Raw genomic sequence first — 25,779 nt, forward strand, 5'->3', positions numbered from 1 at the left:
ACATGTAGTTTACAACTCTGAATCGACTTTTCACTCGAAACGTCCAGATTTTTGGAAAAAAAATCAAAATTATAAAACAACATTTTGAAATTTAATTTTTAATCTGCTAACCAGAATGCTTTGAAATGTTGCAGATGTTTTAAGGCTATAAAGAGCATCATAAATCTTTAGTCAAAAAATATTTGCTTATCCCCTCCAAAAACTTGATGACGTCAGCTCAAAAGTTTGTGCAATAAATCATATCTAAAATGTACAAAATATGATGAGTCTGTACTTGTGATCTATCACTCCATTCATATTTTTTGGATTTGCATATACAGGGTGACTCAAAAAAATTAATGAATGCGTAAATTTATTTTACTGATTTACTCAGAAACTACAAAACCGAATGCTTTGAAATCTTGCAGATGTTTTATGGTTATAAAGAGCATAATAAATGTTTAGTCAAAATATATTTGCTTATCCCCTCCAAAAAATTGATGACGTCAGCTCGAAAGTTTGCCGAATAAATCCTATCCAAACTGTAAAAATATGATGAGTCTGTACTTGTAATTTATCACTCCATTCATATTTTTTGGATTTGCATATACAGGGTGACTCAAAAAAATTAATGAATGCGTAAATGTATTTTATTGATTTAATCAGGAACTACAAAACCGAATGCTCTGAAATCTTGCAGATGTTTTAAGGTCATAAAGAGCATAATAAATGTTTAGTCAAAATATATTTGCTTATCCCCTCCAAAAACTTGATGACGTCAGCTCGAAAGTTTGCCGAATAAATCATATCTAAAATGTACAAAATATGATGAGTCTGTACTTGTGATCTATCACTCCATTCATATTTTTTGGATTTGCATATACAGGGTGATTCAAGAAAATAAATGAAAGCGTAAATTTATTTTACTGATTTACTCAGGAACTACAAAACCGAATGCTTCGAAATCTTGAAGATATTTTAAAATTATCATAAGCATGGTAAATTTTTGATCAAAACGTATTTGGTCGTCCCTCCTAAAAAAATTATGACGTCACCACAAAATTTTGCTGAATAAATCCTATCTAAAATGTACAAAATATGGTGAGTCTCTTCTTGTGATTTATCATTCCATTCAAATTCTTTCGATTTGCATATACAGGGTGACTCAAAAAAATTAATGAATGCGTAAATTTATTTTATTGATTTAATCAGGAACTACAAAACCGAATGCTTTGAAATCTTGCAGATGTTGTAAGGTTATAAAGAGCATAATAAATTTTTAGTCAAAATATATTTGGTTATCTTCTACAAAAAACTGATGACGTCAGCTCAAAAGTTTGCCGAATAAATCGTATCTAAAATGTACAAAATATGATGAGTCTGTACTTGTGATTTATCATTCCATTCATATTTTTGGATTTGCATATGCAGGGTGACTCAAAAAAATTAATGAAGGCGTGAATTTATTTTATCGATTTAATCAGGAATTACAAAATCGAATGCTTTGAAATCTTGAGAATATTTTAAAGTTATTATAAGCATGGTAAACTTTTGTTCAAAATGTATTTGTTCATCCCTCCTAAAAAAATTGATGACGTCACCCTTAAATTTTGCTGAATAAATCCTATCTAAAATGCAAAAAATATGATGAGTTTGTACTTGTGATTTATCATTCCATTCATATTTTTTAGATTTTCTTAAGAGGTGGTTCAAAAAAATTAATGAAGTCAATTTATTTTATTGATTAAATTAAAGGCAACACTTATTATTAGTATTACACCCCAACCAACCCAATTTGGTAGACACAAAATTTGTTAAAGGAAAAACTCGGTTGAAACATAAGGGTAGCACGCTTATTTACATCGACTTTAACATTACAGACCTGCATTTGTTTTATTCGTTCACTTGGTTCCGCGAATGTGAAATAGACATGTTTATAATCAACCAATTGTGAATTTCACCGTCAAGAATTAAAATAAAACCCAATGTTTTATATAATAAGCGGAAGTCGAAGCAATAAAACCGATGGTCGTTTTGTTTACAGTTTCTCTGTTTGACTCTCACGTATGCTGTTACGCTTGTCATCTTAAATTAAGAATGTTTATACATAAACGATTTTCAGTTGCCGTATACGTGAGTAAATTGTTTCGTTATTTTATTGATTATAAAAAATCAATATTCAAAACGACCCAATTCATTTTCCCGAAAATTTGGGAATACAATAATTTTATTCTTAGTATTACACTACATCTATCCCAACTGATATACGTGTCCTTGCAAAAATGTTGATGACGTCATCGCAATTTTTTTTAAATTCCCACTACAAAAATGTAATGAGAAAAAAACGCAATAGGCATGCAGTCGTCAAGTTTCCGACAGCGAGGGAAGTACTGTCTAAACTCTTTAGACCAATTTTTTGGATTTGCATATACAAGGTGACCCAAAAAAATTAATGAATGCGTAAATGTATTTTATTGATTTAATCAGGAACTACAGAACCAAATGCTTTGAAATCTTGGAGATGTTTTAAAGTTATCATAGGCATGATAATTTTTGATCAAAATATATTTGCTCATCCCCCCCTAAAAAACTGATCACGCCACCCCAAAATTTTTCCGAAAAAATGCTATCTGTGCATTGTGCAAAGTATGATGATCCTATAATTGTGATTTATCACTGCATAAATAATTTTTAGATTTGCTTATACGGGGTGTGTGAAAAAAATTAATGACTGACTCAATTTATTATTGATCAAATTAAGAACGAGCTACTCTATTTTCTGGAAAATGTGAGAGTACGGTCGTCTTTATATCAATAAAATAATGATAAAGTAAAAATTATAATAATAACATTCAGAATATTTTCTTCAATGGAAGCGTATGAATAATTTTAGTCATCTGTTAATGTGCTGTTAATAAATGTTTTGCACTCATAACCTTTTTTGATGCCCTTGGCGCATTCAACAGCATACGGGACGTCGAACATCACGCACAGATGCGTTTTCCTATGACGTCGTTGTTTATAAATAAAGGTGGGCTGTCGAAATTTTTTCATCCTATCTACCCGTCTGAAATGCGGCCGGTGCATCCTTGGCTTACTCGCTTCTCACTTTCCAATTGTGCATCATTTTTAATAATTTACACAAATAGTTTTATTTTCAGCTAGACCGACACTTAAAAATTATTAAAAATTATTGTTATTATTATGTCGTGGATATGGATTTTAAAATCATCAACTGACGTTTTATAATTTTCTTCGCGATGCATAACATCGGTTGCGAGCCACTGGTCGTGTCCTTGCAAAAATGTTGATGACGTCATCGCAAAAATTGTTTAAAATGCTTCGCTACAAAAATGTAATGAGAAAAAAGAACATAATAGGCATGCCGTTGTCACGTTTCCGATAGTGAGGGAAGTACTGTCTAAACTCTTTAGACCAATTTTTTACTATGACTAATAAATAATTAACTCTTTTGAAATTAGTTTAAAGCGTGGATAAATATGTTAATTATTATTTTTAACTTGCAAAAGATTAGATACGCCAAAGTGGACATGTAAGTTAAAACGTTTAGAGTTTCAAAATGTGAAAAAATTTCGTCTATAACAGGGGTACCCATTTTTCAACTTCGAATATAGTTAGTTGCTACCATAAAAATACTTAATAACGAGCAAAATCGAACGATTTTTTTGAAATAAATTTATATCTATTGTAGTTCATCAAGGTCAAAATTTCGTAAAAATACTGTGGAAACTATTATGTTTTTGGTTCATAATTCAATTTATAATATACAAAAAATGGACGTTATTTAAAATAACACGCCAAAAAAATAGCGAAAATTTTAAATTTCTGCGAGTACTCAGATCTAGACCTCCGTGAGTATCATTCTTTATAACTGTCGCAAGTGAATGTATGCGTAGGTATCTGAGAAAAGTAAAATTTCCACATCACTACATTAAAACACTTGAATATAATGTTAAATTTAGTTCCTTAAATATTAGTTACGCAATTGCGTCCATACATATGTGTATGTATTTTATAGCATGCAAAAATTTCGTAAAAAATCTCAACGATAGTCTGAAGGGTCAAATTTATAACCTTTCTTATTTATAATAATTTAATAACGGCCAACTTCCACTCAGAAGGCAAAATTTCGGAAAAACGATTTGGTCACGAGAAAGCTGACGGTTTACTCACCTAAGTAATTATAACATTTTCTCAAAAGTTAGATTCTGCTAAAATGTTCTTTTTCGTACTTGTTTCTATAATTATTAATTTCTCTAAAGCAAACAACCAAAGTCCAAACGTTTTATTTACATTTTTGTTTCATTTTACAAATAGAACTTACAATACATGTTTAGCATATTCAAATTTCTGTAAAATATTAATGGCAAAAGTATTATTGAGTTTTTAAAATGATGTATTTATTAACACTCCTTATCCAAGAACGACGTGATTGCGATTTGTTAAAAGGATCTTCCCTCAATGGATTTTAGAATTTTAAAATACACTGACTGTAAATTTTTGTTATAGATGTTTTGTCTGATGCTTTTTTGTATATTATTAAAAGTGTTGTCTAAGCAATGTCTATATAGATCTGCAATGTTTAGTTCTTCATATACCTTTAAAATTCTTGCTACTGCTTTAGGATCGTTTCGACCATAACATTCCTTCATTGTCTCTATTTGACAGTAATTTCCTTTTTCCATTACCATTACAGCAAACCATGAACATTTACCTTGTTGAATATCTGTTCCCTTTTTACCAATTTTATGTGGGTTGCCATAACAGTCCATGAAGTCATCCTAGGAATTATAGTTGTCTTTAAAATGATCCCATCTCGTATAGCATTTTACGGAAACTAAGTATATGACGTGAAATATTTATATCACGTTCTTTTTTGTAAAAGCGTTATAAAAGTGATGCAAATATATGCTGCACCTCTTGCTAACAATTCACATAACATACTTTCGTAAATTGTCTTTTATATTATTATTATTATTATTATTGCCTATGTAACTTACCTGCACTTGAAACAGAAATGCGAGATCTTTGGACAAATCTTCAGACTTTTTGTGGAGTTCCAAGTCATATATGTTTGCCATATACATTCCTAAAGCTATCGGTAAATAGAAAGTGAAAAACCCAGTTTTCAGTTCAGCAATGCGCTTAAATCTTTCCATTGTAAAAAGCTGCAATTGAGGTTTACCATTCTTGACAGACATGGAATCCGCAGCCTCTCCCAAAGCGGTTTTCAGAGTGATATCATGGAACAACAGCATCGAGGGTAGATAACAGTGATGGTTTCTAAAATATTTTCTGAGTAATATATAAGTTCCTTGTTCAAGGAGGATTGCATCATTAGTTGCATGCAAGCCGATATTTTCTTTTCTGTGCCAGCAGACGGAGCTCCGTCGCATCACTCCTTCGTCAATTACGTCGTCAATCAGTACACAAGCTGTTTGTAGCTAACAAAAATATGTTATTAATTCCGACTGAATTTCCGTTTTTTACACTTTTAATACCTAATTAAGACTCGACTTACCATTTCTAAAGCCCAAGCCATAATCATTGCTAATCTGAGATTTTCCGGTGTAATATTTTCTGGCTTTTCAAGCTGTTCATAAGTTGAGAACACAATGGAAGCTCTCAATTTTTTACCAAAAGGGGCAAGATAACGCAGGAGTTCGTCGTGTACATTTGCTTCAACAAGATTTGGGTCTGCAATCTTATTCGTTAAGTCACTCACTACCATAGGAAACAAATTCAAAAATTCTTTATATTTTTCCGCACTAACTAAAAAATTATTGTTCCCTTCATTTCTTGGTTTAGATGAAATTCTAAAAGTACATAATCTATACACTAAAATGGCAATAATTTCAAATCGCAAACGTTTTACCAGTATCCCCTTGAGTTTAGTTACTACTTTAAAAATTGAAGCGCTAGGGAAAACAGTAGAAAATGTTGCTTAAACTGACTTTCTAAAGTTATCTTACACACTCGTTTTTAAAAAACCTTATTTCCCTAGTCCAATTTTGAAAATTATTTTTTGTTATTTTTAACTAAAGTGATCATTTAGATGAATAATGTAAAAAATGCAAACGTTACACAATTATTTGAGGCGTCTTCAAGAGTTTTTACTAACACTGTAACACTGAAACACAAAAACATAAACCAAACATTTTAAAAGATGACGTTACATTTCAAACAATTTTGTAACATTTCATCTTAAAATAAAAATATATAAAAAAATTGCTAGTTAGCATAGCGATTACTGGTTAAAATCAATATTTACTGTAGTTTTTGAGTTAATAAAGTGTGTACCTCTTTGAACTTGTATTTAATCCGTGCGTTGTAGAAATTTTTAATATTGTAGCTTTCTGTCTTGTCCATATTTTCCAAATTTGTGGACTTTTTCGCTTAAAAATTGCACTTGTTTGCATTGCGACAAGCGATATGACTAACTACTTAATACATTTTAAAGCAGTTTAAAGCATATCTATTTATGTTAATTATTCTTGTACATGTACGAAAAAGAATAATTAGGTCAGCCATAACTGTGTCCATTATAACGTTTACATTTTCAAATTTTTTAACATTACAACAACAATTAAAATGGTTACTAATGGGCAAAAACGCCCAAGTTTATTGAAATAATTTTGTATTTCTACAGTTCCTCAAGATCAAAATTTCCTACAATTCTGTCAACATTGTACGGGTATCCACTAAACAACAATTCATTTTAAAAGATTACAGGAAATTACACGTAGTGTCATAAGTTCCCGGAATTTCCATAATACCAGATGTTACTTCTAACTCTGATTTTAGCCTTCGCTTGTTAATTTGTGGAAAAGCTTGTGCTGCAGCAGCAAGTTCTTTACTTAATTTTTTTTTGCTAAACACTTCAAGTTTATATCATAGAACAATCTGTCTTTTCCACTTCATTTGTATTATTGTATGATTTGTATGATTATGCGTCAGAGACGAGGAAACCTCTGCTTAAATAGCCTAAAACAATTTTTTAAATTTTGGTGTCAAGGTATTTTAAGTTAGCCACTTCTGTAGTAATACAAAAATATGAAAGTTGCAATTCGGCCGATGGACTCGATTACTATACTTCCTTAGATTACGTTCGGGAAGTAAAAACACATTTGCGTCGTAATCACCTAATCGCTCACCCAACGACGTTTGTCGCATAGTTGATATGTAAAGTATGTACTGTGTATGTACTAATGGTTGTTTTTGTGAATTTATGCTTCTGAATTAAGTTGATTGCTTTTCTGTTAAAAATACAAAACAAGCGACGGTATCGGACGCACACCTCTATTCCGACCAAAACGAAATAAGATTAAGTACTTAGTGCAGCTCATGTTTTGTAATACTTATTTGAATACTCGTAGTTAGGGATGCAGTTAATAACAAAAGTACAATATCTGAAATTTTTACTTCACGAGCGTAAGCTACGGAAGTATACTAATAGGGTCCATCGGACGAATAGCCAATTTTGTGTTTTCTCGACGTTTCATGACCCCTGCATTACAAAAAAAGTAGTTTTCCGTTTCCGTCTGTCTGTCTGTCTGTCTGTCTGTATCCATTTTTATTAGACACGTAATCTCCGAAACTGCTGGACCGGTTGTTATCAAATTTTGTATGTATATTGGAAATGTCATGTAGATGGTTAAATGCTAACCAAAATTTTGCTAATCATCCCCACTAACGTCATTTCAAAGAATTCTATGTTTATTTGATGTAACCGTTATAAAACAATATACTCTTAGGTGTACGAATCCGGTTTGATTTTTTTGTATAGCAGTCCAAATTGTGACAAAAACACAATGCACGATAGACTAGCAGTTTACCCTTAGCGTAAGACATGCTGATCGTGGTCTTTCGGTTTTTTCTTTTTTTTTCTATTTTTCTCCGTGACGTCACCCCAAAATTTTGCTGAATAAATGCTATCTTAAATGTGCAAAGTATGATGAGACAATACTTGTGATTTATCATTCCATTCATATTTTTTGGATTTGCATATACAAGGTGACCCAAAAAAATTAATGAATACGTAAATGTATTTTATTGATTTAATCAGGAACTACAGAACCAAATGCTTTGAAATCTTGGAGATGTTTTAAAGTTATCATAGGCATGATAATTTTTGATCAAAATATATTTATTTGCTCATCCCCCCCTAAAAAATTGATCACGCCACCCCAAAATTTTTACGAAAAAATGCTATCTTAAATGTGTATTGTTCAAAGTATGATGATCCTATAATTGTGATTTATCACTGCATAAATAATTTTTAGATTTGCTTATAGGGGCGTGTGAAAAAAATTAATGACTGACTCAATTTATTATTGATCAAATTAAGAACGAGCTACTCTATTTTCTGGAAAATGTGAAAATACGGTCGTCTTTATAACAATAAAATAATGATAAAGTAAGAATTATAATAATAACATTCAGAATATTTTCTTCAATGAAAGCGTATGAATAATTTTAGTTTATCTGTTTTGGGAAGATAAACTCATTCAAATCAAACACGTGACATTCTTCTGATGTAATGTATTCCCGTTGATAATGTGCTGTTAATAAATTTTTTGCACTCGTAACCTTTTTTGATGACTTTAGCGCATTCAACAGCATACGGGACGTCGAACATCATGCACAGATGCGTTTTCCTATGACGTCGTTGTTTATAAATAAAGGTGGGCGGTCGAAATTTTTTCATCCTATCTACCCGTCTGAAATGCGGCCGGTGCATCCTTGGCTTACTCGCTTCTCGCTTTCCAATTGTGCATCATATTTAATAATTTGCAGAAATAGTTATTTTCAGCTAGACCGACACTTGAAAATTATTAAAAATATTATAATTATTATGTCGTGGATATGGATTTTAAAACTTTATGTTTATGCTGGACCTCTTGCCAACAATTCACGTAACATACTTTCGTAAATTGTCTATTATATCATTATTATTATTTAACTTACCTGAACTTGAAACAGAAATGTGAGATCTTTGGACAAATCTTCAGACTTTTGGTGGAGTTCCAAGTCATATATGTTTGCCATATACATTTCTAAAGCTATCGGTAAATAGAAAGTGTAAAATCCAGTTTTGTGTTCAACAATGCGCTATCCCTTTGAGTTTAGTTACTACGTCAAAAGTTGAAGGGCTAGGGAAAATAGTTGAAAATGTTGCACATTAAATTGCAAAATGGATGTCCCGGGTGAAAACTCAACACGGCTTCATAAACTACACGTTCAGAAGCATGTTATTTTGTACAATTTAAAACCCATTTACTATCCATAAGTTTCAGATGACGTCATCGCGTCTCAAATTTTACGACAATTGGTCTGGTAGCTGCTTAGATTATTTCTCTAACAAAAGTCATCACAGACATACGGAAACGGAAGACCTATTTTTTCGCACTGTAGTGTAGGGGTCATGACACATCGAGAAAATATAAAAGTAGCCAGTCGCCCAATGGGCTCGATTACAATAATTCTTTGCTTACGCTCGGGAAGTAAAAATACTGCAAGTAATGTCCCGATTCAAAATTAAAATTTGCGATAAAAGAAAAATCTAATAAAAATTTAAACAATAACTAGTAATATCAGATTATAATTTAGGTAACAACAAATGTTCAAAACATACTTCGTTTCTAAGTTGACGATGACCAAATTGTCGCACAACATTTTCGACAACTTATAAAGTAACTGATTTAGCTAATTTTTATTTTGTTTTGTAAGCTAGGGAAGTATTACAATAGGGTTTTTTTAAGATCTCCCGCTTACGTCTGTCTGTTTGTCGATTTTTTTACATAAATAAAATCCAAAACTACTAAGCCGATTATTGTTAAATTTAAACAAAATTTGTCATTTTGATCGTCATCAAAATTTTTTTCAGTAAACTCGATTTAAATTTTATAAAACAACGTACTCTTGTACTTATGGTTTATGTAGCTGCATTGATTGTCATTGTGTTGAAAAAATTGCTTTTAAAACAGTCGACAATATTTCGTTCCTAATTCCTAGAGTTCTGTAAGCTGAAAACTAGTGAAACCCACTTTTGAAAATTTTCATAAATAATCGAAATATTGGTTCTTAAAGATACGCGATGCAAAATTTATAACCTTGAAACGTTTGCAAGATTTTAAAGTATTCAGTTTTGCAATTTAAAATTTAAAATAATTGTAAAATATTGAATTCATAAACCATAAATGCAGGGGTACGTTATTTTATAAAATTTAAATAACATTTACTATAGTTAATTTTGAAAATGACGTCATCCCATCGTTAGTGGGGGTAATTGAACAAATTTTGGTTAGCGTTTTACCATCTACACGATATTCATAATATACCTCTAAAATTTGACAAGAATCGGTCTGGTTGTTTCGGAGATAATAATCTGTTAAATAAAAATTTGAACAGACAGCAGACAGACATACAGACGAAAACAGGAGATCTATTTTTTCTACTCTAGAGGTCATACATAACACGTCGCAATAGGCTCAACTCGATAAGCAACCTATGGTTTCATTATTCAGTTGAGTTCGAGTAATACCAGAGAAACCTAGGAGTACAATTTTTACAGTTACTGGGTTTTACTAAGATAGACTAAAACAGAAATCTATTGAAGTGAATACAAATGAAATTTTTACTAAACACAAGCGTTTAATATTGGAAACAGTATTTAGGCAAATATAAGTATTTTCAAATAACATAATCTATTGTTGCTTATATGTTCCGAGAAATTTTTGAAGCTTAGAAAATCTCTTGTTCCACGAACTACTACTATCTATTTCACTGAAAATCTGAAAACATTGAATTACAATTTTAAAAATCTACAACTTAGCTAAAATAACTTACGGTCTCAAGGTGGTAGCTTTGCGATAACAAGTGTCTCAAATAAGCCGCGATTCCTCCAGGCGAATATTTCTGATCATAGTCCACAGAATAACTGGAAAATTCAATCACTTTATTGACGAACTTTGTCATCTTAATCAGTGTATCCATTTTCAGATGTCCATCCGTAACTAAGAAATCTAGTGGAAATTCTTTGTTGTTGGTATTAATTGTCTCAAGAATTCCATCATGTGTGTTAAATAAATCTAAACCATACAAGCATCCACTGTAGATAGTATAGTACAGAAAATCTTCAGTATCGTGCTCAAAAACGAGTGAAAACTTATTGAGTTGAATGAAAATTTTTATCACTTGATAACGTTTCTTCTGCACTGCATACACAATTGCATTTCTGTGTTTCAAATCTTTAGTTTCTACATCCACACCTGCATTAAGTAAAGAATTTATTATCTCGCCAATCTCTGCAGTTTCTTTTGATAACACCGCATAATGCAAGACGGTTTTCTTTGTATTAGTAACGGCGTGAACGTCAGCGTTGTGATCAATTAGCAGTTTGACACAATCATAACTTCCATGTTGGCATGCCACATGTAATACACTGACATCCAGATTATCACTTGCATTAATATCAGATTCAAAGGATAGAACGTATTTTAACATTTCCACATTTTTTGATTCTGCTGCATAATGTAAGACGGTTTTTCCTGAAGAAGTGATTTCGTTAAGATTTCTCCCGTTCTTGCACAGTTCTTTCAGATTCTTCACGTTTCCACTTTTACACGCAAGATGTAATGGAGTCTCGCCATACATGTTTCTCTGATTTGTTGACAGACCATTAGTTACTAACAAGTTGATTATTTCCACACTGTCTTCTTCAGAACTAGCCGCATAGTGCAAAGCAGACATTCCCTGTTTGTCGACGGAATGTAGATTTGCACCTCTTTGTAGTAACGTCTTAACATCACAAATATGGTTTTCTTTACACGAAAGTTGTAAAGCATTTCTTCCTTTGTTGTTTGTGGCATTGACATTTATACCATTATCTAACAACAAACTGATAATTTCTGTATTATCTTTCCAAAATTGGGTTGCTTGATGTAGTGCGCTGAAGCCTTCCCTGTCGATAAGATTAACATCAACTTTACGCAGAAGTAAGATCTCAACATTTGGAAGTTGACCTTTTTTACACACAATACTCAGTGGAGTCGTTCCTTTCGCATCTTGCGCATTTGCGTTTGCACCACTATCAAGCAGTAAATTCATTGTGTCTGTACTTTGTTTTGCTGCGGCTGCATAATGCAGAGAATTTTGTTTCAGGTTATCTACAGTATTAGCATCAGCTCCTAAATCAAGTAATGTTTTTGCCATTTCTACTTTATTTTCAGCACATGCTAGGTGTAAAGGTGTCACACCTTTAGTGTTTCTGGCGTCTAGATCAATATCATAACTTTTCAACAATGTGATCAAGGTTGGATTTTCATATGTGGACAATATGGCGTGGTGTAATGCATTCCGTCCTTCGTTGTCTCTCATGTTCACATCAGCTCCAAGAGTTTTGAGAGTTTTAATTGTTTCAATCTTTCCCTGCTTACAGGCAAAATGTAATGCAGTTTTTCCTTTCTCAGTTTGGGCGTTCACGTCAATTCCCTTTTCTTTACACAAACATAATATTTCATCATCATCGATTGTTGATTTAGTAGCGTGATGTAAAATGTTCATCTTCCTTTGATCAATCAAGTCAATATTTGGACATTTCTTCAATAGAACTCGAACAATGTTAATATTACCTCTGTCATATGCAAGAAACAAAGCAGTTGTTCCACTTATAGTTTTTGCATTAACATCAATATGTCGATCTATTAGCAAATTCACAATTTCTACCTTTTCTTTCCACGAGTTGGAGGCATAATGTAAAGCATTCATATTTTCCTTACTTAGAATGTTTACGTTGGCATCTTTGTCTAACAATATTCGTACGTTGTCTACCTGATTTTCTTCACAAGCAAGATGTAGTGGTGTTTTCCCTAGATGATCTTGAGCATTGACGTTAATATTGTCATTAGAAGTTAATAAAGCTATTACTTCTATGTTATTATTCCAAGTTTTGACGGCGTGATGTAGTGCGGTCATACCGTTATTGTCAGCACTATTGACATTGCTAGATTTCAGTAACACCTGGACATTTCTGGCCTGCCACTGGCAACAAGCTATGTGCAGCGGAGTCATTCCATTGTCGTCCTTATTACTAGAATCCAAACCCATATGAACTAAGAGTTCTATGATAGCAGAATTATCGTCTTTTGATACTGCAGCGTAGTGCAGAGCATTCTTACTCTTCTTATCAACTGCATTAATGTCGGCACTATTTTGAATTAGGATTTTTGCTGCTTGGAGATGCCCACGACTACAAACTAGATGCAAAGGAGTACTTCCGTCCATGTTTTTAGCGTTTATGTCAACCTTATGCGTCAACAATAATTTAATGACTTCAGTGTTGTCTTTCTTCGATTTTGTGGCAAAATGTAGCGCATTCATTTCTTCCTTATTTGTTGTATTTGCACTGCTCTGTTTTTGAAGAAGCGTCTTAACAACTTCAGTGTGACCATTTTCACATGCTAACTGCAAAGCTGTTGTTCCTTCTCTGTTAGCAGCATTTAGGTCACTATGTAGCTTCACTGTTTCTTCATTTAAAGTACCATATTTTGCCATCACATGAACGGTATCGTTTCCACCGGTACACTTAGCACCATATTCCAATAATTTGCTCAACATGTCATAACATCCATACTGACAAGCATAATCCAATATACTGCGTTTGTATGTATCTTCAGCATTTACGTTTTCGGATTTTTGCAACAAAATGTCAACAACTTCCACATTACCCTTTCTTTCCACGGTACATACATCGTTCTTGCAACCAATTACTGCAACACGGAGAAGAGAGATATGGGCAAATTTATCACTTTTTACCAAATCTGGATTTTGTAAGGTAAGTTCGTAAAGCAAGTTACGATAACCCATTTGAGCAGCATAGAAAACTACAGTCACAGGATCAAAATTTCTGTAGAGACTCTCTTCCAACTGTTGAAAAGTTAAGAGCCCATTGTAGATCAAAGTTTCAAATGGATATAAACATCCAGATGCGCTTGAATAATCAAAACACGTAAAATTGAATAACCCATCACTTTTGGAAATATTTTGACAATATCTCAAGAGAATTTCTAATATGCGCATGTAAGTGGAAGATTCTCGATGCAGGCGATAATCGTCAAAAGTAAAATTGTCGAGTTTTCTGTCGATTTGATGGTATTTGGCGCCATAAGTGCACACTAGATGTAAAGCTTTCCGGCCCGCTGCATCTTCTAATTCGCTGTCTTTAACGTATTCTTGAACTTGATTAACATTTCCGTAAATCACAGCCAGATGCAAAGGACACTCCTCCGCCATTAAAATATCAAACATCATTCGTAAGTTGGCATATTTGTCTAAAAATATAACGTCTTGGAGCAAACGTAACTTATTCAGATTTTGCAGGAACCACGCGCAAGCAAAATATTCGGCGTAGGTTTGATGGTTAAAAATGACTCTGTTGTCTTCGGAAACGTGATTGATAATTCCAAATTTTTCTCCTACTCGTTTTAAATCTTCTAAGTATCTTTGAGTTTCGTTGTCATTAATGTCCAACTTCTGGTAGTCATTTTCGTCTAAGACAGTTCTCAAAGCAGGAATCTCGTACAGTTTCAGGTGATGTTCGAATCTGTAACCGATGTGTTCATCTTGATGGGCTATACCGATTTTCTCGTGTAAGAAACTTTTCTTGCCCTCGAAAAATATTTTGTAGAGTTTTGTTAGAACGAAGAAGTTTTTCTCATTTATACTTTCATAAACTCGGGCGTCGGTGCAAAGAATTTCGGTGATAATATACAGTTGCAAGGGGATTGCTAGTAGTTGTTGGTTTTTGATCATGATTTTGGAACTCGCGAACACTACGTTAATAATCCTTTGCAATTCCTCGTCTTCAAAAGTTTTGTCCAGTCTATTCTTGACATATTGTTGTTGTTCTTCGAAAGTAAGTTCATTTATATCAACAGTTACTGCGTGTAATGACGACGTAACTTTATCACGTAAATTTTCTCTGCATGAAATCCATATGTAGCCACCTTGAGTTAAGATCCACTTGGAAAAATTCACCACCAGATCAAACTGTGCACTGTCTACTTCATCCAAACCGTCTAGCAGAACGTAGATTTTTTTCGTTTTTAAAAACGCGTTCTTTAAGTGTGAATCAAATGTTTCATTTGTCGAAGACTTTCCGTGCATGAAACAGCGTAACATTTCTTTATTATCGGGTTTGCTTCTCAAAAACGGATTAAAATCGATTAGTCTAACAAGTAAACACCAGAAATCGGACGGGCAACATCTACTCAGATAAACCAACAAAGTCGATTTTCCCATTCCTGGTGGGGCACAAAAAACGTTCAGGTGATTATTAAAATACCTAAAGAAAACGTTTTCTGTAACGCTGTATTCTATTTTTAGATCATCTATAGGTAGTTTATGTCCTCGTTTGTTAAGGATTGTACAAAAACCGTTGTCGACAGTTTGGAGTAAATATATGTGAAATGACTTTTCACAATTTGTAACTTTTTTGTAAACATCATCAAAATCAGAATACGAACATTTGCGGTTAGTACACAGTAAAACTGTATTCTCGGTCGAAGACACATCATAATTTTCAAAAAATTGAGAAAATTCTATCACAGATGTGTTTTTGATGTCAAAAGATGTTTGCAGACGTTCGTCGCAATTAATAATTATTATACAATCTTCTGTAGAAGCTAGATATTCTATCATTTTATTCGTGTCCAGGAAAACTGAGGTTAAAGTTCGTGAGATATATGAAACCGGCAGTTTCCTGTCCTGCTCGTCCACCGACAAAAACTGCTTCTGTGTCATCTCTAACAATTCGTTCACTTCAACGTCCTTAATTTCTAGTTTCTCAAGATTAATTTCTTGTCTCCCTTGCAGAGACACGTAGAAAGTAGAAATAATTTGCTGATATACGTTCTCGTTTTTGATATCACACAGATTATCGAAAACATTCCACTGTGGAAAATCGTCCTTTTTTACATTTCCTAAAAAAACAATTTTCTTCTTTTCCGTGCCATACGTATCTAGTTCGAATAGAGTTATCGCTCGTTTTATTTGATCCTTGTTGTGGTCATGCATTGCAACAATTAAAGGAACTTTATTCAAATACCACCAAACTTTATCTTCTTGTTCAGGAGTTAGTTCTAACCCACCCATAAGGAACTGTTTTGCTCTGTTAAAATCTTCTCTATCTTCACATGAAGTGTCCCATATGTCCTGTACAATATCGTTCTGGACGTTTTTGACGATAGTCATTTCGAATTCCATTATTACTTTTGTAAGAAGATTACCTTTCTGGTTTATTTTACTTGAAGAAATTTTTTGACACCAAGGCGAAAGCGATAGTTCAACTAATTTGCAAATGACGGTATGTTTCGTCAGAACAAATCTTCGAGACCACCAGTTGTTTATAAAACACACGAAAGAATTATAAATATCTTGATTTAATTCCTTGAGTAACATTTCTTTAAGGGTTCCTTTAACTGTATCGACGTTCTGTTGATTAACTAAAAGATAAAAGTTTTTTGAAAAATCTTCTAGTTTTTTTAATATGCCATTATCTCCCAAAATTTCAAATTGAAAAACACTGGAACTATTTCCTTCTTTGTCTTGATTGGTATTTATTATTTCGTTTTCTGGGTCTGATAATTTGCCTTCCCTCACAGTAACATCTAAATATCTGTCTTGTTTTTCATCTGTCTCTGTTTTTGTTTGTGCAGTTGATTTTTTTGCCTGCTTTTTAACGCAAACTATAACGTCGTTGTCTGAAGATGCTTCTTCTTCTACCCCTACATTAGCAGAAACTCGTTCTTTCGCATTTTTATTTTTCGTTGTCGTGATATTTATGGTTAGGTTTCCATCATCAGGTAGCTTATTTTTATCTACTACAATACGCATAAAGTTTGACTCATGGTATTTGTCGTCTTTCTGAACAGATGATACTCTCCTTTTTTTCTTTTGAATATTTATTGATATATCCGTGTCAGCACTTCTTTTGACTAGAAGATTAATAAAATCTGGTTCGTAGTCGATCTTCACATCTTGTTGAAAGTTTTGTTTCGGTGGAGCTTGTGGTTTTAAAGGAATTTTAAAATTTTGGCCCTTGATGCTTTTTTTATTAGTTCCACTTCCACAGTTTGTGTACAAGATGCAAGTTGTACTCTGAACGTTAAGTTTTTCAAACGAACTTATATATTTTATTAAACTAAAATCTTGATTTAGAGATGCAAGATTTGTCGAGTTTATATTTCGATCCTTACTTTCTTTATGTTTTAGTTGTAGGAGGAAGAGTTTTGATTCTCCATTTGTGAATGTTATCTTTAAAGATATGTCGTCAAAAGCCCCGTATTCGTCGTTGTTTGCTGTCATTTTAAAATCACTGACGTTTTTGTTTAGAGTTAGTTTTAAGGCATATAACGCACACATCATGTATTCGAATTCCTTTCCAGAATCATTGGTCCCTGATCTTTTTTTATACGTTTCCGGTTTAAAAAGCTGAAAAATTTGTTCAACATTAGTGTTAGTAAATGCAAACTGCAAATTTTTGAAAAAAAAAGTTGTTCTAAACCAACGTAGAAAGAACTTGCCGTGTCCCTGAAGCACAGTCAAACAAGTTCAGTTTACTGTGGTAAATTGTTAACGTTGATTTAGCAAATTTAAATATTTTATAATAACGCCTACATATCGTGTTCTCGGAATTTTTGGAAAATTAAAAATATTCAACAACATTGCATCTCGAAGTACAACTTTGAACAATCAGTTATTTAATAAAATTCGTAAATATGATTAAGTATCTAGAGGGACGTAAAAGTGAAAAATGTTTAAAATGACGTCGTCAAAAATTTTTAATAGGGACGAACAGACAAAATTTGGTTAGCATTTTACCATCTACACGAAATTCTTTTAAAATACATCTGAAATTTCATAGCAATCACTAGCAAATGAGAGGCTGCAGACGACAAACAGAAACGGAGACCTACTTTTTCATAGTTTAAGGGATACAAAACATCCAGAAAACATGAAAAATAAACTAAAATACGACGAAAGAACTTCAAAGCTTCAGAATGTAAATATCACTGTAGGTTAGTATTTGCATTAGGTAAAGATACCAACTATAAAATACATACAGAATATCGTATTCATTTTATGTAAACTTCTTGTAGTAGGAAAACGTGAAAAAGATTTTTATTTCAAACATAAAATCTAATAAAAACTTACTTTTTTCCGTTTTTCGTCATTGTCTGATTTTGTTGCCATAACGTTATTTACTTTAGCTTACATCAATTAAAATCTTATACAAGTATGTTCTTTTTTGCACCTGAAAGTTAAATCAAACGTTTTTGCTATTGTATAAATACAGTAACTTACACTTTTTCAAGAATAAAACTGCAAGTATTTTAAAGTTACGCATGAAAATCTAATTTATACGTACTTTAAGATAAAGTTTTACAAGTATTGCTGTAACAGCTTGTTTTTGATAAGATAACGAATTATTATCGAAAGATTTTCAACGTCAATCGTCGGGGCAGAAGTAAATTAAATCGCAATAAAAATAAACAAGAAATCAATTCAGCGATTAAAATTTTAATCGATAATATCTTTAGATAGCAAAATCAAGAGGCCTCTGATTAAAAAATTGTATCCTTGACATGTTTTATAAAAGATACAATATATCAATCAATTTAGAATTGTTTTATTAAATTTAAAAATATTCTTGTTATATAAAATAGTAGTATGGTAGGGTAATGGTTTTCTGATCTGAAATGTAGTGAAGTTTCGCTGATGTCAACACGTGGTATCAATTTTGTTCATTATTATTTGCAAATTCACAGTTCATGTTAAGATTTTTAGCTGTTCCTGGCTCTAATACTAACTAATTAACAGACATGAAATTATTCATATAGCCAACGTGTTAGGAAATTTATTAATTCAGGCTTCATTCTTTTGTTTATCAAGTTATAACTAAGGTTTCTGGAAGATTCAGTTTTACATTATAACGTACTTTTTAATTTCTCACTCGAGATTGCTAATAGTTCATTTATGATATTTAAACTGATCTAAACGTCGGTCCATTTTGAGATAAAGTATCTTGGAATGTTCCGATTAATTTGATACCCTCTTGGACTCGAGAAACGGGATCTAATTATTCTCTTACAGGTTTTATCATACTGAACATGTGTTTTTTTTTGGTATGCGATGTGGGGTTTTCCGTCAAGGAGGTAATCTGCTAATGCGACTTGCTATAATCAACAACTTAATATTAATAATAATCTATTAACGGAAAACTCCAGTTACATACTTAAGATAAGAAAGGAATTCATTAAATATCTTAACTTATAAATAAATAATTTTTTTTAATGTATACAAAAAAAGAGTGCGTCGACCCAGGGACGCACGGTTGGAGTTTTAAATCTGCGTTTCGATTTATATAAATTAAAGACGTATACGCGGCGAAGTCACTAATTTTCTCTTAAAAAATAATAAAAACCAAAAATATGTTGCATTTGTATTTTTTGACAAAATGATGATTAATGATGATGATTGGGTTAACTAAAGTAAATATCCATGTATTGTCAGTCGTTGTTTACTATAAAATATACTGTTTTTATTTATTTGTAATATAGAAACATCATAATTAATTATTATAATAAAATTGTATAAAAAAATTAAAGTAAAATGTGGAATTTACCAACTCAAGTAACAAGTAAATATTTACAAGTGCTAGAGCAGTATTTATAACTTATTCGATTTAAAATACAAATTACCGTTCAACCACAGCGTTATCGCCGTCGGTATCTTTATACCTATCATTTAATACAGTTATTAGTGGCCTCTGGCGACTAAAATGAGTGATATAAATATCATTTCTTAAATGAGTAATAAAGGGTGTGAAAACGGCATCAATTGTTGTACTTGATTTAGTCGTTGGAAGTGTTGGAACAGTCAAACGAACACATTTTATTAATAATAATATGTATTTGCCCAACAGATACAAATCCATTAATAGTTTATTTCTCTATCTTTTTTTATAACACGATGTATGCTTATGTTCAGACTGAGTTCAAACTCGAGCACACCGACACCGACGCCGGCACGAGTCGTGTACGTGTTCTATAATACGAAAAGAAAGGAGATAAAACTCCAATAACTGGTGAATATCGGAGAGACTTATGTAATTTGGACCCAAGTCATTTTAGCTAATTTGAACCTGGTTAAGAATCTCAAATTGGACCGGTTCAATTTAAGGCGAGTTTGGTTCTTGTGGTGTGTTCAATCATACTCAGAATATAATATTTCCAGTATTAACAGATTTATTGTTATGAAATTTTAAATATAACTTGTCCATGATTTATAGGATAAAACGCAATAATTGATTATCATTTTTTCTACATTTCAGTGAAATTTAAGCCAATACTTTAATTATTTATGAAAATTTCGGGATGCCGTTTTCACCAATGCTTTCAGCTTAGAAAACTACCTGTTTCTTCTTCTTTTCACTGACGAAAACGGTCGACAATGTTTTCCCTAGAATTTATATGGTTTGTAAACTGAAAACAGTGGTAAAAACCGCGTTCCAAAATTTCCGTAAAAAATAGAGACTTGATTTTTAAAGATGTGATGCAAAATTTTTAATAAAATTCAAAAAAACAATAAATAATTAAGTAACTAGAAATCTTGGTCATTTCCAGAATGTCCAAAAGATGAAAGTACCTTGGAATCAGCAGAATCTTGAAATGGTTGTCGAAGCCTATCGGTCTGGGGGTGTTGGGCTTAATGAGTACCCAAGAAGATTTGCAGTGCTGAAAGCGACTTTAAAGGCACACTTAAATAACGAAAATAAAGTAGCCAACGATATCAAGAAAGTCATGGTTCGATCTACTACATTTATCAAAAATCAAGAAGAAGAATTAGCAATTTATCTTCTACAATTTAAACAGAACCTCTACGGTTTAACCATTGCAGATGTCATGAAGTTCGCTTTCGAATGGGCGGATAAAAATAAAGTTCCCTACTGTTTTAACCATAAAAAAATGGCTGGTAAAAAATGGTTCTATGGATTTATGAAAAGGAATCCCAAACTATCCTTACGTCGGCCAGAGTAAACTTCGATTGCTTTAATAAACAATGAATCATGGAATTTCTTTAAATTTTCTTAATATATGTTTTTTTCCTTGTTACTCCAAAACATTTTTGGACACACTGACGATATTTTTTAAACATATTTTAGATGTTGGGAATATTTTACACAAATTTTACTCATATAGGATATAGGTATGTAAAATAATATTCATATTTTCGTAAAAAGTGGAACATACAATCCGGTCTTGTATAGGGATTATACATGAGGGTTATTGATATCTACATTATTACATACATAAGTATAATTCAAAGGCCTTGTAAATGTCCGAGTCCGGACGAAATTGCCGTATTCCACGCAATTTGCAGCTTTGCGAAGCAGGTGGAATTACGTCGCTCGGTGCAGTCCTCTTGCCACGGGTTGATTTGAATTGCGGCTCTCCGCGCATTTTGTTGTTTGCGCAAGGAATTGCGTCATTTGGGGCAATTGCTAGCAACCGTAAGTGTAATTCTAAGCGTATAAGCATATTGTGCTAAAAAAAGTATAACTTTAGCATTGTTGATATAAACATAGACACGCAAATGCAATGTTTCATGCGTCAAATGAATAATAAATAATAATATGATAAAATTTCTGTGGTTAATCACATGTCTGACAAATTATGTATAGCTCATGTTTAGAAGAACAGAACCGATTCCGTAAATTTGTCTGCCAATCTAAAAATACGTGTTACATCCAGAATTTTTCTTTTAACATAACTTACAGCCACCCCTAGTTCCAAATTAACACTGTAAATCAGAAACTTACGACGGTACGAATTCATAATATTAACCAAAAACATCAAATAAGTTCGTTTGTTAGCAGCATTAAGACAGTACCACTCTAACGCATAGACGCTGTCTTCTATCTCTTGCATCTGAAAAAAAGAAGTCAAACTAGAACAAAAACTGTGTTACATACATACTTCGTCCTCTAAAGCCTGTCCTGATAAAAAGGTAATAGTGAAAATATAAGCTGTCGTAGATAACAATAGTATAGTGCGCATTAACGAAGCTTTCTCGAGGACAAATAAACTACTCTACAACTTTTTATTGATTTTTTAAGGATGCGCATGCGTTACTTACCGAATACGTCATTACGAAAAGCACAAGACTAATACCAAGAACGCATGCCATTATGGTACAAAAGCCAAGTATAGAACTCATTTGTTCGACCTTTTTATTTGTAACTCTACAAAAGTTATAACTTACGATAGTCTTCGACGGACAAAAATTTAGTAAAAATTGACTTGCATATCTCCAGATGGCGTTCTACGAAGACGACAATTCTTCGATGAAACTCTGCTTGAAAATCTTCGTCACGGAGCAAAATTTCTGAATCAGTGTTCCGTAGTTGTTCGGTCAAACATATAATCCGCTTGTTCAGCATTATTGCTTGAAATCTCAAGTATTGACTGCAATACACGAAAACAATACATGGCATCGCAGTCGTGTAGGCGGTTACTAGTAGTAATAATTTGTATATGTACGTCAAAAAATCCTTCTTGTTGGGAAAATGGTCACTGATAAGCTTGACAACAAAAAATGTTTGGTAATCTAATTCACTGGGTACAACGAAAGCGAAACCCGCAAAAACGGTACCAAGTAGCGCCACCATAACTATAATTTCTACAGTTCTCAGTTGTCTTTGTATACTTTTGGAAGTCTGTGGACCTGCCGCATCTATATCCCACGGTGTAAGTTCTTCAGAAAGATTGTCCCACACGTGCATTTTAAACAGGATCATCCACATTCCTCCCAAAGACTATTTCTGAATATAAAAGGAACGAGTTCAATGGCAATACTTACATAAAAGTAACCTAAACACAAAGGTCCATAGGACGCAATTTCACTGCTGTTAAAAATAAACAGAACGAAGTGTAGCTGCACCAAAATCGTCCCTCCGTGGAATAAGAACAAAATGAACAAAGCGGTTTTTGAGACTGGATTTTTAAAAACGTCGCAACACAGCAGCTTACATATTTTGAGAAAGTCTCCTAGAATTCATATTATTTTTCTACTTGTTGTTTTAATCAGTGTGGGCATTTACCTTTCATGATGTTGTATTCTCGGTAGTTCATGGCCAAATAAATGAAATTGCTTAAGTACATCGTTTGGGAAAATATTTTTCAATAAAATATGAATGGTTTGGAGAAGCTAATTTTGTTTCGTTGAGAATAATGTTTTGCCTTTTTTCAATTAATGACAGACAGTTTTTCATTCTGAGGAAGAGTATGTTGGAAAGACTGTGCTGGGAGATTTATCGATCCAAAGATTATTATCATTATGTCTGTGCTCAAAATCTCGTCGATATTTCTTTTGTGTCTTTCGAATTATCACTTATCAGGTTATCGATGTGGAAATCCCTTTACAACAGATCCTACAGACTGCCACACTTAGCATCGACGAGCACATGAAGCCAAAAGTTGAAAATTTAATATATTCCGAGACTATTCTTGACTCCAATGAATAACTGAACTCTTGATAATTAATTATTCGCATAATTAAACTAGCACCATAACGTGTGACTGTTAAATCGCTGAAGATACAATTAGTATCATATATGACGTATTTCAATGAAGGTATTTTTTACCACGTTTTTTAATATAAAAGAGTCCTTCACTCTTCTTAACAAAAAACTGTATACGTCTGCCTACAAAATCTAAATCTTATACCATTTACTTATTTTAATGTCAGTCATAAAGAAACTCTTTACGTTGACGATCTCTCAGGAATTAACGATACTTGTTAAATATTATCATATTTTATTTAAAAATGACCACAATGAATCGATCAGTCTGAGAATCTCAATAACTACATGTACAAAAAAAATTTTAACAAATCTTGATGAGTATATCCCAAAAATAAAACAGTGGAAGTGCAGTGCCACCGACATACCGACCACCGTTGTCTGCCCCCGAGCGAAGAATCGTACCGTCTCCGTTTTACTTTTTTTTTTTTTGTTAACATCGGAACGACCGTGCCGGACATTACGTATTTCGTCCTGTAAATATGTTTAAAATTAGCCCTAAGATTATTTTAGTCGTGTAGCTGGTGGCAGGGAATAAAACCCAATTATCGTTAAAAATTTCGGAGTCTTATTTTTTTGTTTCCGCGGGCGCTTATGAGACCACTTGGAGATCCGTGTCTCCGGTTTTAGAGCCACCCCAGTGCTTCGTCCCCGGAGAGTGATTTTTCAATTGAGCACCCATTACAATAAAACATTTTCAACTTTTTCTAAAACTCCTAAAATATTTTTTGGAGAACTTTATTTTTTATGAGAACCCCTACAAAGTTAAAATAAAGAAGGACATGTGATGTTAAATTAAATCATCAAATGAGTTTTCCCTTTACAAAATTTTGTATTGACGTCATTAACAGGGATATCAATTTTGATAGGTGCATTGTAGTAGCATTGATAACAGTATTGTATTCGCAAATTTTAGGCAAAATGGAGTGAGTGGTTCTTGATTTTAGCAATAAAATAAATTGGCTCAATGATTAAATTTTATGAGTCACCCTTCAAAAAATTCAAAAGCTTTTAATGCAGTGATAAATTACAAGTATTGACTCATTATATTTTGTACATTTTGGAGAGGATTTATTTAGCAAAATTTTGGGATGGCGTCATCAATTTTTTGGGGTTGATAAACAGATATATTTTTACCATGCTGACGATAACTTTAAAACGTCTGCAAGATTTTAAAACATTCGGTTCTACAGTTCCTGATTTAATCAATAAAATAATTCGCTGTATTCATTAATTTTTTGAGTATGCAGGTACATATATGAGTAATTCTAAAAACTATGAGTAACCAATACATTTTGATTAACGATTTACCATGATTACGACAACCTTATAATATTTACGTCGTAGCTTCAAAGTTAAATTGCAAAATAATATTGTTATACAGTTTTTATTTTCATTTTTTTAAATCTGCACACGGATTCATACGTTACAAGTGCAGAAGTACCTTATTATATGAAATTAAAAAAAAACTGTATTATATTATTGTAAATTTTGAAGATGCCGTCACGCCTTTAGTACTGCAGATGATCATTGATCAGCCGAATTTGCGTTAGCGTTTTACTATCTACAGGCTATTCCTAATGTACATACAAAATGACAACAATTGGTCTAATACTTTCAGAGATTGTTATTTCTGTCAAATATAAATCCGGACAGACGATAGACAGACAGATCGACAGACAGACAAATAGATAGGCGAAACAGGAGACCTAATTCTTCGTACTCTATGGGTCGTGGAAGGTCGAGAAAACAGAAGTAGGGAGTCGATCGATGGACTCGATTACAATACTTCCTTAGCTTAGGCTCGGGAAGTAAAAGTTAAAAAATAAAAAATGCTAGATTATTTCGCTAATGCTGTCTTTTTTCCACCACAAATTGGAACTACACCTTGATAGAAACGCATAATCTGTCTGTATCCACGTTTTTCACAACATTAACACTAAAATATTATTTCGACTACTAATTCAAGTTACACACGAACGACAATGGATACTGACTTCGAAGTTTTTGCTGCAAATGCGGAGTCAATTAGCTTAAATTTTTCGGAAACACTTGATTATTTTGAAGTTGGATTCACAGACTACATACAATTATATGGTCTGTGGTGGGATTTAAACAGTGACAACAAAATACGAAGA

The 25,779-nt window shown here is 32.7% G+C and overlaps 2 protein-coding genes across 2 annotated transcripts; both read right to left on the reverse strand.

Moving 5' to 3' along the window:
• Positions 1-4,370: 4,370 nt before the first annotated feature.
• LOC135137413 (farnesyl pyrophosphate synthase-like) lies at positions 4,371-6,414 on the reverse strand. The gene is made up of 4 exons (XM_064067046.1): positions 6,301-6,414; positions 5,522-5,704; positions 5,001-5,444; positions 4,371-4,781 (listed from the first exon to the last, which is right to left on the reverse strand). The coding sequence occupies exons 1-4, from the start codon at positions 6,367-6,369 to the stop codon at positions 4,443-4,445; spliced, it is 1,035 nt and encodes a 344-aa protein (XP_063923116.1). The 5' UTR covers positions 6,370-6,414; the 3' UTR covers positions 4,371-4,442.
• Positions 6,415-10,592: 4,178 nt separating this feature from the next.
• On the reverse strand, positions 10,593-18,415 carry LOC135137411 (uncharacterized). Its single transcript, XM_064067045.1, has 4 exons — positions 18,364-18,415; positions 18,214-18,313; positions 10,849-17,490; positions 10,593-10,793 (listed from the first exon to the last, which is right to left on the reverse strand). The coding sequence occupies exons 2-4, from the start codon at positions 18,250-18,252 to the stop codon at positions 10,707-10,709; spliced, it is 6,768 nt and encodes a 2,255-aa protein (XP_063923115.1). The 5' UTR covers positions 18,253-18,313; positions 18,364-18,415; the 3' UTR covers positions 10,593-10,706.
• Between the last annotated feature and the right edge of the window lie 7,364 nt (positions 18,416-25,779).

Source organism: Zophobas morio, unplaced genomic scaffold (genome assembly GCF_036711695.1).
Source record: "Zophobas morio isolate AGI-343-1 ecotype UQ-CSIRO unplaced genomic scaffold, CSIRO_AGI_Zmor_V1 ptg000029l, whole genome shotgun sequence".
Classification (NCBI taxonomy): Eukaryota; Metazoa; Arthropoda; class Insecta; order Coleoptera; family Tenebrionidae; genus Zophobas; species Zophobas morio.